This window comes from Acanthisitta chloris, unplaced genomic scaffold (assembly GCF_000695815.1).
Source record: "Acanthisitta chloris isolate BGI_N310 unplaced genomic scaffold, ASM69581v1 scaffold11130, whole genome shotgun sequence".
Taxonomy (NCBI): Eukaryota; Metazoa; Chordata; class Aves; order Passeriformes; family Acanthisittidae; genus Acanthisitta; species Acanthisitta chloris.
In genome coordinates, this window is record NW_008652218.1 from 1,722 (window position 1) to 14,800 (window position 13,079).

The 13,079-nt window shown below is 47.0% G+C and overlaps 1 protein-coding gene across 1 annotated transcript; it reads left to right on the forward strand.

Annotated features, from left to right (window-relative positions):
• Positions 1-203: 203 nt before the first annotated feature.
• On the forward strand, positions 204-8,593 carry LOC103803953 (calsequestrin-2-like; the record flags this gene model as incomplete). The annotated part of the gene is made up of 5 exons (XM_009076538.1): positions 204-249; positions 3,041-3,095; positions 3,784-3,884; positions 4,285-4,359; positions 8,161-8,593. Coding segments are annotated over 5 exons (487 nt in total), but the record flags the coding sequence as incomplete, so codon positions are not given.
• Between the last annotated feature and the right edge of the window lie 4,486 nt (positions 8,594-13,079).

Genomic DNA, 13,079 nt, shown 5'->3' on the forward strand with positions numbered 1-13,079 from the left:
CAAGGGCAGGGTTTTATCACCATAAATAAAAGCATAAGTTGACCTACAGTGCCCCCATGCTTGCATTCAAAAATGTGGTGGCTGATGGCACTGACTCCAGCCACCAGCCAAATGTGCCATGGTGACCTTTTCTGTGATGCTGGCAGCGTCATGTGTGACAGTGCTGGATGTGTCCTCAAAGAGCGTTTCTGTCTTCCTTTCAGGGCCACCTTGAGGAAGCTGCGGCCAGAGGACATGTTTGAGACGTGGGTAAGCACATGTGGGTGGAAAGCTTTGCATCCCCTGCCAAATTCCAACAAGAAACTGCTGCTCAAGAGCTCCAGCCTCTCTGGGCAAAATATTATCTTTCCGTCCTTGTGAAGCTACTTTCCCTCTTCTAAGAAGAAGGGAAAGCTTTGACTGTGATGCTTAATGCCTGAGTGCAAACAGTGTGCTCAAATGCTTTGCTCAAGTACAGTGGACAGCTGAGCTGGGTCCTGTTTGCTCTACAGAGAGAAAAGGGAAAGCTATGCAGTGTGCCAGGCAGGTGTTGGGCCTGTGTAGCGACCGTGATAGGGCTATGGAGAGCATCGTGCCCTAAAATGCTCCATCCCAGCTAAAGGCTGTCAGTCCTGGAGGTGGAGTGATTTCAGTGACCTGCTTGCTGGATGAGCCGCAGATATAGTACAGATGTCTCATGGAAATTCACAGAATCATAGTATGATTAGGCTTGGAAAGGACCTTAAAGATTATCTGGTTCTAACCACCACTGCCATGGCAGGGACACCTTCCACTAGACCAGGTTGTTCAAAGCCCTATCCAGCCTGGCCTTGAACACTTCTGGGGATGGGGCAGGCACAACTTCCCTGGACAATTTGTTCCTGTGTCTCACTACCCTCACAGTAAAGAATTGCTTCCTAGTATACAATCTAAATCTACCCTCTTTCAGTTTAAAGTCATTCCCCCTTGTCCTATCACTACATGCCCTTGTGAAAGTACCAGAGCAGTTGTACAATTCAAAATGCAAGTGAGGGCAGTCAATACAGTTAATTATATAGACTTCAAAGCAGATTGTGCATTGGTTGCACTGCTGGTGTAAGCAAGCTGCAAATCAGCAACTGTGAAGGACTAACCAGCAGCTTGGCCCCTATCACACACAGAGGACTCTCCTGGTCTGCAGGGGCAGGAAAGAGGGGAAGGGGGAAAATGAAAGAAAAATTGTGTATAACACAATTTGAAAGAAAAATTCTGTATAACAAATTATGCCTTCACTGTGAATAAATATGATGTTAAAAGCTAATCAGGGACCCTTGAGTGGTCCAGATGAATGCTGAAAAACAAAGCTGAACAGGTGCTTTACAGATGCTAAGGAAGATGCAGTTATTTCTCCAAAAGGCTTGTCACATTTCTAACAGCATTCAGATGTCTCCTTGCTTGGTTGTGTAACATGAAGCACTGTGGGACTCCAAAGCAGCAAAAACCTTGGGAGTCTTTAATACAACTAGGCAAGAGGTAATAAAACTGAACCAAGAGTTATGAGTCACTTAGGCATGATAGCTTTTAATTTTGTTTTGAAACACAGATTCTGTATAAACATAGCTTCCAAGATCCATTGAAGCCCCTCCAAGGCTTTTCATGGAGCTTCAGTGGGACCCAAATTTTACATGCAGTGGATTTGCATTCATACTGAACATATTCTAAAATAGCCTCAGGGAAAGTGTGGATTCACAGCAGTGGGATGTTTGCTTTACTAGCAGCCTGGGAATATGGAGCTTGTCTCTGCTACAAGCAGGGAACCTGTACCTACAGAAGACAGTGGGCTGGATTCTGATCTCACTGTGAGTTCAGTGTCCTCTATGCCTTCACTGGAGTTAGTCCAGATATATAATTATATAGTGTATATATATACTTTTAATTTTGCTGCCTGACAGTACTACTGGCAAATACAGAGAAAAAGCAACAGTGTAGATTTTGCCAGCTGTAAGTGGTCTGAATCCCAAGTAAATTTGCCTAGAATGTCCTGGTGAAAACGTATTCCCTGAAGATGTCCACAAAGGCTCAGCATCCGCTATTGTTTTTAAAGATAATGTTTTCCACTTAATCTTTCAGGTTTTTTTCCCCTTTCAGTATTTGATGGTGTCTTTGTCACCTCTGGACTCAGAAGGGAAAAGAAATTAGCATTTAGATGGGAATTTTTTCTTGCATTAAAACCAATTGAAATGGAAACCAGGACCGGCAGCGGGTGAGGAAGGTGAAACCGATCCATGGGATAATTCAGAGATGACATTCATAGCAGGCTGATGATGAACCTGCTGGCAGATCCATTGGCCTTTGCCAATATCGTTACACATTGCTCACATGTCTCACAGAGAAAAGCAGTCTACCAGGCTGTTATTTCTGTCCCCTACTCAATTCCCCCCACTGCTCACAGAGACTCTCACCTAAAGCAGAGACCCCTCACCTCCCAAAAGGGGCCCGAATGAGCCACCTTGCCTCTTTATTGTGGGAAAACTTCCTTTGCTGGTTCTGAAGGAGCATATTTGGAGCTGAGCATGGTGACAGATATTTGTTTCCCTGCAAACCATCCCCCAGCAGCTGCAAATTTATGAGGGTAGGTGGCCTCAGGCATGAAGTGGGAGCCTATATTCCCATGCTAGAGAGCTCTTGACCTTCTCTGCAGACAAGCATTTGCCCCACACTGTCAGGAGCTCTGACACCTTTGCCATCATGATGCCCACCTCTTTAACTGAAGAGTTTCAGCAATGCTACACAAACTACTCACTTCAGCACCCAACACCTCTATGACAGCTTCACCTCAGCTCCCTGTTTCCTTTTCTGGTGTCTCAGTGTACAAACTACTCACTTCAGCACCCAACGCCTCTATGACAGCTTCACCTCAGCCCCCTGTTTCCTTTTCTGGTGTCTCAGTGGGGCTCCAGTCAAGACTCCCTTTGCAATTGTCCTGTTTGTTTGAAGGTATCTGCTTGCTTCTCATCTCCAGCATCAGCACAGACTCTGTCCTCCCTCTCTGGCCCAACAGTAATAGCTTTGTTGTTTGCAGGAGGATGACATGGAGGGAATCCACATCGTAGCCTTTGCTGAAGAAGACGACCCAGGTACGAGGCCATTTTCCTCACTGTGTGGCACTCCACCCCCAAGAAAGTGTATTTTCATGGGCTCTGTTTGCATTGTGGAGCCTAGCACCCCAGCCAGGATGGGAAGCCCCAGCCTTCCGGGATGGGGAGCTGGGATGCTTCTGGGTGTTTATGCTAGCAGGTGTGCTAGTCAGGATTGAAATTTTGGATATAAACAGATGACTGCCTGAGGAAAAAAAAGTCATCCCCTTCACCCCAGCACCAGGACTCTCTCCCTGACTCTGCATCCATCTTGCTGTGTGGCTCTGGGAGTGTTGAGGGCTGGGGGTGTGATAGGCATGCAGAAAACCCGAGGCTGCCTACTTCTGAAATGCCATGGCATCAGTGCTTCTCAGTGCCACCAGCATCCAAAGAGCTTTGGGCTCTTTGGGGCTCAGTTCCTCCCTCACCACAAGAAAATAGTGACATTGTTCCACTCCACGGAAGGATTATGAGACTTAATTCATGTGTAACTAATTTCAATACCCGGGGAGGATGCTTGAAATTAAAAGCCTTATTATCAAAAGAAGGCGCTGGGAGACAGCATTTTAATGAGAGCTATAAACAACTCCTGTGTTCATAAGGGGGCCAGGGAAGCTGGAAACCCCACAAGCAAAAAGTGCCTGCGTGTTTGCAGGAGAGAGCTGCAGTGTTTCATGTATAATTTCAGATGGTTTTGAGTTCCTGGAAATCCTCAAGCAGGTTGCCAGGGACAACACTGATAATCCCGACCTGAGCATTGTCTGGATTGACCCCGATGACTTTCCTCTGGTGAGTGGCAGAGGCTCCTTGCCTTTCTTGGTCTAATTCATGGATGGGCCTGGTTTGATTCATAGATGGGGAGGGTGGTGAGGGGGGTGTGCACATGCACACATGAGGATAGAAATTGCCCTGAGGAATTTGGGACAGGGAAGGATGGGAAACTGGACCACAGGCCATCCCTTGAGAGCTTCTCATTTGAGTCTGCCTCCCATAAAGGTGTTGTCTTGGGAACATCCCCAGAGTCAGCACTTTCCTTTGCCAAGGGTGGCAGCCCAAGCTTGTGTTCAGCCTCGCTTCACTCCCATGCACTCGTTGATGCACGTTCCTTGCACTGCAGCCCAGCTGACTGAGCTAATGCAGTGGGGTATTGAGAACACCCCTGTCTGAGCTTTGTTTCTCACTCCTGCAGCTGATCACTTACTGGGAGAAGACCTTCAAGATCGACCTGTTCAGACCACAGATTGGGGTGGTGAACGTCACAGATGTGAGTAGCGTGTGTCCAGAAAATCCAGCGATCCCTAGATTAGGGTGCTAGAAAGGATGGGATCTGAGGTCTGCTGGAATTGGTGGGATTGCTGCTATTAAATGCAGGTAGACCAGGCTTTTTCCCTGGGGAAAAATATGTGAAGACTTCACCATTCCCACATGCAGCAGGGTTTGTAACACCTCTGACGTCATGATTCGGAGCTTCAGTCTGAGAGTCTTTCTGCTGCCAAGTCATACACAAACTACATCTGCTGAGGACAAGACCATCTCTTGTGACCTGAGATTCAGGGCTTCTCCCAGTTTTGTTTTCAAGGTCTCACATTTCCACCCTGACCCACACCATGCACCTTTGTCCTTTCCCTGCTCTGACTGAGCATGGGTGGGATTGTGGAGGAAAAGAGTATGTAGGGGGGAATGAAAGCCATGCTTAGGGAGGAAGAAGAGGAGAAAACGGAGGTTGTTTTTGCTGTAGAAGCAGAATTGCACAGCTTGAGTGTAGGAGGGAAACATGATCACCAACAGATGACAAGGAAAAACTGCACTGCTTCAAAAAAACCAAATAAATACAGTTTCAATAAAAGTATAGCATAAACTGGTAATGGAGGGATCCTACTGTGGTGAAGAGGGTGTACTATTGTTCACGCAGGACCCTCTTCTCCTCAGCCACCTCTGTGTGAGCAGTGTTGGAGGGATTTGGTTGGGAAGAGGAGACCTGCCTGCCCCACACCTGGTGGCAGTGAAGGGTTTCCACACTGTCCCACAGCCAGCAGTGCCAGGAGGGAGAGCTACAGCAGCAGGTGCTGCTTTGGCACAGCTGGGTTAGTGAAGGTGCCCACAGCACCCACAGCTGTGCTATTGGACCAGCTTTCTAGCAGCTACCCTTTTCACCATGGTTGCCTTCAAGCCAGCAAGCCATGGGACTCATATCAGGTGGCTCACACACTGTGAGCTTTTCAGACAGGTGGGAGAGGGATCTGTCTGACCTCCACCCAGCAGAGACCTCAGGAGAGCTGCTGAGTGCAGTGTAACATGCTTCACAACTCTGACACATTTTTTCCTCTTTCTGAGAACAGCAGTCCAAGTGGTCAGAGAGCACATAATGTGTCATGCTCCAGCCTGGCTCACTTATTACCTTAGTTTTGTTTTGATGGCTAAGGGCTGTGTGTTTTAATCTCTTTAAAATGAACCTGTGTGGGTATGTAGGTGTCTCTGGGAGCAGAAATATTTCTACGGCAAACATGTTTGTAATTAGGTGTTTGACTTAATGTTTGAAATTTCAGTTGTATGTTAATCTTATGTTTTATTAGAAGAGAGCAGAGAGGGACTTAGAGTTGGGACAAATGTCTGGGTCTGGGTGCTGGTTCTGGCACCACCACTGACCTTGCCTCCATATCCTCTCTCCTGTATTGCCCCAGAAAAAGAGGGACAGCAAGGGTGCCCTGGACAATTGTGCCTCCTGTTGTAACAGATGCTACAAGACCATAACATGAAAGATGTGGTAGGGAAGGCAAAGCAATGGTGTCATGAAGAGAGCAGAGCCTCTGGATCTTGCTCATCCCATTGAGGGTAATGAGAGGCTGACTTGGGACTCACGGAGTAGTTGCAGCACTGACAGGATGTGAGCTCTTCACCTGTAATAGAGCATTAATCTGCCAAACCATGGGACAGACACCTGGACAGTGAGGTTGCAGTGAGTTAAGGTTTGTTAGCAGAATTGTTAAGGGAGAGACAAAAGGGAAAAGGGTCAAGATAGCATCTGTCACCTAAGATCACAAGAGAAATGAACAGCCAAGCCAGAAATGGAGTCCAAGTCTTTCAGACTTTTGCCCTTATTACTACTTCATAGTATCTCCCTTCATTATATTTACTGCAGCTGGCCATGTTTAAGACATGTCAAAGCTCCATTAAACAGCAATCAATGGAAATTCATGGAAGTAGGATTGCCAGTGGCATGAGAATCATATAGCAAACAGTATTAAGCAAGAACATATGCCTTATTATCCAGCAGTCACTCAGAGACCTGTAAAAGCTCTTGCATTATCTGGCTTTGATATAGTAAATGTTTCAGGCTGTTGATTATAGTATTTGCAGTTTTTATTTCATTCCTCTTAAGTCCGTTTTTTATTTCTCAAGAGAGAGATTTAAGAAAGTTCTAGGTTGGCGGGTGATATCTTAAACAAACATTGAGCTCATTTCATTATTTCAGTGTTACATCACTGCATTCAGCCAAGTTGCACAGGTACCAAGTGGGGCTTACACAATGGAGTAAAAATAAACACTGCTGTTGGCTTCGGTGAACATAACCCCTGTGACCGCATTGCTTCTCTAAAAACCTGCCAATACAAACAGCAGAGCTCCCAGTGGCCCCCTTGCCCATCACATTGTGGTGGTTCAGGACTAGGGCCATGATGCTCTGCTAAATATTACTGCTTTATTTGCACAGCAGCTTCTCTAGGTGCAATGGGGCCACTCCTGTTCCCATCATTTAAAAGTGTCACTTTTTGCTGCACAAACAGTCCTGAGGTTAAGGACAAGATCGTTTGCGTGAAGCAAGAGCTGCATGCCTCTCCATGGCATTTATTACAGTTTTGGTGGTATGGGAGGAAAATATTGTATGGGAGGAACAACTTTCCTAGAGCAGAAATTGGCCTGGCCTTTTAGCAAGCCATAAACCATAGAGAATTAGGTACCACTGACAGGGAAAGAAGTTGAGTGCATTTGCAAAAACTGGTAGTTATCTTCTGACCTATGAAGATCACCTGCTTCTACAACATCAAACGCTGAATGAGATAACCTCAGGGCACCCCTGCAAAATAGAAGGCTGATCTGTTTTATGGAGGGGAGACAGTGAAAGGAAAGGGGCTTTCCCAGGCATTTACCCAAGGAACCTATAGCAAAGCAGAGAGAGAAGCTCTCATTTCCAGGCCTCAGAAACCATCTAAGCTATGCTTGCAGTCCCTAGATAACAGCCATAATTTACTCATCATTTTCTTACTGAATTCCCCGTCCCCTCGGGTTTATAGGATTAATGCATACAGCTGGAGCGAAAGAGCAGGGGGCTCCTGTAGTCCAGGGAATTGGTGCTTTTTACCATTCTTTAGCTGTAGTGTGGCTGAGATGATCTGAGGAAAGGGTCTTCCAAGAGGAGGAGCCACCATCACACTTGGAGAGTCCAGAGCAAGGTCCTGAGGCAAAGGTGACGGTAAAAGAATTTGGGGGAAGGGATGCTGACAGAGGGGTGTAAAGACTCAAAGGAAGAGGTCCCAGAAGGGCTCTGAATGGAAGGAGGGAAACACTGTGATGTTTTTGAACTGGGCAATGCAGGGGAAGAGCTGGCTTTCTGAGATCTCTTTATGTAGGCTTGGAGTCTACAGAACTGTCCAGACAGGGTGAGGACAATGCATCAGGTGGACAATGCACTTGCTCACAGGTGTAGGCAGTGCAAGAGAGGAACAGGCAGTGGACACACATCTCACCCAGGGCACACAATACCACACACTCATGTAAACCCATTGACTCCTGTCCCCAGTCAGACACAACAGCACATCAGGGGCAGGGGGTAATCCCAATGCATGGGCAGAGAGACACTCTGGCTGAGCCTGCCCACAGGGAGCTAATAGGGGTAATCCCAATGCATAGGCAGAGAGACACTGTGGCTGAGCCTGCCCACAGGGAGCTAATATTGGCACCACCCCTGCATCCCACCCATGGTCCAATCCTTATCCCAGCAATAGCAGTGTACCCCATCTCTTCCCTGTGGCTCTGAGGGCAGCTAACCCACCACCACCTGTCCCCACAGGCTGACAGCATCTGGATGGAGATCACAGATGATGATGACCTGCCCACAGCTGAGGAGCTGGAGGACTGGATAGAGGACGTGCTTTCTGGGAAGATAAATACTGAAGATGATGATGATGATGAAGATGATGATGACGATGATGACGACGATGATGATGATGACGACGACGATGATGATGATGATGATGACGATGACGATGATGATGACTAACTGTGACTCTGTGCAGTTTGACTTGTGGGTCCTGAGAGCCCTCCCCCTGTGGCAGGTCCCTCCGTTGGAACACCTGTTTGTGCGTCAACAAGCACCGCTGCTCCTCCTTCCCCCCTGCCCTGATCCCCCTGTCCCAGCCCTTGCCAGGACACCCTGGCCTGATTCTCAGTGGTGCTGAGCCACCAGGACTGCCCCTGCTGTGGGCAGCACCTGCAGGCACCCAGCACCGCTGTAAATCATGCCTCCATAGTAAGGACAATAGGAATCTGCAGGGAATCTGCCCCAAGTGTCCCAGGGCAGGAGAAAAGTGCCTGCCCGCTCGCTGCCAGAGGGACACAGGGAGCCAGTTTGTATTTTCTGTGTTCATCAGCCCAGCACTTAACATCCAAAGACCAAATCTTGATTCAAAACATAGGGAAGGCCACTCTAAAGTTCAGTCCTTTTATTAAACACAATGCCCTTTGCAGCTACTCTGCCAAGACCACTCAATCCTGCAAGTTCTGCTGCAGGAGTCCATAGCTACTCATCAACATGCTAGGAGCAGCAAAATGTTTTGGGAGGAGAAGGTTTTAGGGATGCTATTAAAGTTTTCAGTGATTCCACATAACAACAGGATATTCTTGTCTGGCAGTGCAATGCAAAAACAAACACCATGCCCCCTGTCTGACCCTCTTTTTTCTTGACAACTGAGGCTACAGCTAGGGGAAGTGCAGGTGGTCTGATACGAGACATCAAAGCTCACAAGTTCCTGAACTCCTGGAAAGGCTGATCCAGGTCTGAGCTCAATCTGAGTCCAAACTGTTGAGTTTGAAGATCGTGGCACTGAGCCAAACCAATGGAAACATCCATAGGGGCCCACCCTGAAGCCCCCCATGACCTTCCAGGCTTTAGCTGACTCTTCACCCAAAACCTATGTAGGATCTTTTCCCATGACCAAGATGTTGGGAGGGAGCATATCCATCCAGCCATATTAGATGAGGTGCACTGGGCAATGAGCAGCAGACAGATTCAAGCTGTTTGATTTGTATTCAGTTGCACAGTTACTCCCTGCTTAGAGGCTTAGCCACAGTAGCCCATGAGAAGCCTCTTTTGACTGCAGACTGAGAAGGAGCTCAGAGTGCCAGTTTGCAGTCAAGGGGGTCACTCACAAAGCACAGGGTCTGCAACACAGTTCTGGCGAGTGCAGCACCATCCATGTGCATCCATGCAGGTCACTGTGACAAGCTCCCTGCTGGTCTCCCTGCTTTCCCATGCCAGCAGATTTCCATTGTCTTAGCTTATTAGGTTTGACAATAGTGCAATGAACAGAGAGTTCAGAGATAGTTTTATCTTTATAAATATCTTTATAAATACATTTATAAAAATGTTCTCCAGTTGTTCAGACTTGTTAGCATAGGTAGGGTACACATCTCTCTTTCTACAGACAAGAAACATTGTTCTGACCATTCTTATACTGGCTTATGTCAGAGGTAAGTGATGCTAGGGGAAATAACTGTGCAAGGGACAGGAGAACCAGTGCTCGTTCTGCAAATGTAAATCAGCCTGATGAGAAACAAGGTTTACACACTACATGTTTCCTTTATCAGATGAACTGCAAAGCAAGATTTTCTAGATTTTTTTCCTGCCTGTTGATCAGTCTATTTGACTCTCTCTCTACATTAGCTGAAATAGAAACTTGAAACTACTGGTATAAAAAAGCTGAAGTATTGATATATTCCTACATGTGCCATATCCCCTTAGTGGAAAGTGCCAGTATGAACAACACACAGCTGGGTATCTATATGTATATGACTGACTGCTGTGTATATATGGTATATGATTGCAGGTCACATTAGCTCCTTGTTGAACATCAAACACTCAACATGTGCTTTTAAGGCATAGCTTATTAGAAGAACAGACAAGGCAGCAAAGCCGCCAGGTCAACTATTTGACTTTTCTTGCTTCCCTGTGATGCATAAGCGCTGCCTGGAAGACTTGAACTAGGTTTGCTTGGGGAGACCAATCACCTGGCTGCTCTGGGGTGATTGATGAACAACTCTCATAAGCCTTGAAATGCAGAGTACTCTCAGAATGGAGGTCTCTTCCTCTCTATCCCTTGCACCCTCCTCTCTCCTGGCTGACAGGGTGCCCAGCACTCTCCTTCTGCTCTTTCCTTTCAGTTCTTTCCTCAAGGGGTTTGCTGGAGGACACTGGCTCAGAGAGGGAGCAAGTGAGACTCAAGGTCTCATTCATGCTCACTGGTAAGGAGCAAGAAGAGGCAAAACTAGCCATCTAGTAGTCTCACAGTCTGCGATTCAGGGATAACTACTCACCGGAGAAAAGTACTAGCTTATCTTTACCTTGGGCTATTCCCAGGAATAAAACATGCACAGTTTCACCCTACATAAGGCAACAGCCTGCACAGGCCTTGCAGCTCCATATCAGTCACCCCAAACATGAAGAATAAATGAAGAGCTGCTCTACTGCCTTTCCTAGCACGGTCTCTGTACATCCTGATGGCCTAGGTACTTTCTATGTAGTTTCCCTCCCACTGTGGATGTGTCTGTACTGATTTGCCCCTCTCTAGATGCTCTGAGAGGCACAGCTTACTCAAGTAGACCCTGAAAATCGCACTATGGACATGCTCAAGTGCACAGGTGTTTCACAGGCACTTAAACCTTTCAAAGCAACAGAGCTCTGGGGATAAAAAGATAAATAACGTAAAAGTGTAGAGGTTGAGCTCATACTGGGGCTGGTGGACTCGTGCCAGTGGTTTATGAAAAGTTTCCCTTGAGTAATGAGAGAAAGGGCTAATCCTTCAGCTGCCACTCCTTCTTGGTGCCACTGCAGTCCTTGATGGGGTTACCCGTTTCTCTCCTCCCTCACCCCCCATTACAGTTTTCATCATTCTCTTTGCCTGCAAAGAGGAAACGTTTAGTATCAGGTTTTGGGATAAACACACAAAAAGTTAAAAAAACATTGCAGCAGAGGAAGGGTTGCAGCAGTGAGGATGGGTGGGCAGCAAAACCTCTCCCTCCCCTTTACTCATAACACCTTGTTGGCCCCAAGATCCTAGTGACCAAACTGCTGAATGAAGCAATACCCCTTGCGAAGGAGATGGCAACTTGAAGTTGAGTGTCTTCCTTCCTTGCAGGAACAGGTGTGATAGTGATATGGGGAGGCATCACACACAGGACCCCAGGCACGGGTGTTCCTGGGCTCCTCTGTCAGAACAGGCCCAACTGACATGTGAAAGGCATAGGTGGCCCTGAGGAGCAAAGTCAGCCTAAACCTGCCCTCTGTATGCTGCGAAGCAAAAGGTCAGTACACTTGGATGAGAAACCTGCAAAAACCCCTTTATTTAAAAAAAAATTGTGTATATGGGCAGCACTGAGCGTTTCAGCAAGCATGTCTGTTAGGACTGTCCCTCTCCTCACAAATAGTTCTTTTTCTCCAACATGTTAATTAGACATCCATATTAAATGGGTCTTCTTAAAACATATAAAGACAAGGAATTGTATTTTGCCCTCATCCAACTGTGTGCTTCAAGCTGACCAGTTACTTCATACAATAACTTTGGTTGGAAAGATAATAGAGTTCAACCATTAACCCAGTACTACCAAGCAAGTACCCAAAGTACCCTAACTACTAGTCTTTCCAGCCCCCAGTGACAGTGAGGACGTCCCTTGCAAGCAATATGTGGCAAGAACACCAAGTCATACACCAGTTCTTTCCAGCCCCCAGACACAGGTCCAGAGGCTTGTCCAAGGGGTTTGTTCAATGTGCCATACCACAGGCCACCCTGTGCTGCTCATAGGCAACAACTGCTGCAGAGAGAAACCCATCAGGAGCCACATACTGCAGCTACTGTACAGCAGCATGGAAGAGAAAGTTTCTGCCTGTGCAGTGGGCCCAAGAACACTGATGTAGAAGATAGTCTGGGTAGTAGACACTCTATCAACCCAAAACTGCACTGAGGTTATGTCAACCATTTGGGAAACAACCCCAGAAGGAGAGGACAAGGGAGGCAGTCTAGAAATTTCAAATTACTCCATGTTTTCAGGGCCAGTGTTTTTTGTGGTCTTCCTGAGGAGTGGTGAGTATCCTGTCTTTCCCTTGGGGGAGGAACAACCCCACAGTGAAAACACAGATCTCAGCTGCTTCCCATCCCAGAAAGAAGTTGCTCAGCCAGACACCAAGACAAATGCAGAGCCAAGGACACCGGCTGCTTCACCATGTCTGTCTGCACATCATACCTAAAGAAATGATTGATTCATTGCAGAGAGCAAACAAAAAACATCGCCTTTTATTCCCAGGAAAATAATTAATTACACAGGAACATACCACTTCCCAGCTGCCACTGACTTGCAGTCTTGTGAAAGCAAGCCAAGATTGCATCTGGATTCCTTTCCACTGCAGCAAAGCTTTGGCTTTGAGGAAGTCCCACACACAGTTAGATGCACACCAATGCCTGGACTTGGGAGGCTGAAGAGGAGGAATGGATGAATAGGCACAAGTACCAAGATGCTCCAAAGGCAAAGCATGCTGCCTCCTGCCTACTTTTACACCCCAGATACTTCTACACCATGCAGTGCAAGACCATCTGCTAGAAACTGGAAGCAGCAGAGCACAGCAGGAAGGATAATAGATCTTGGTAATGAGGCTGTGCCAACAGAACTTTGTCCCACCTAAGACCCAAGACTCTGTGTGTCAACCCACTGAACTGCAGC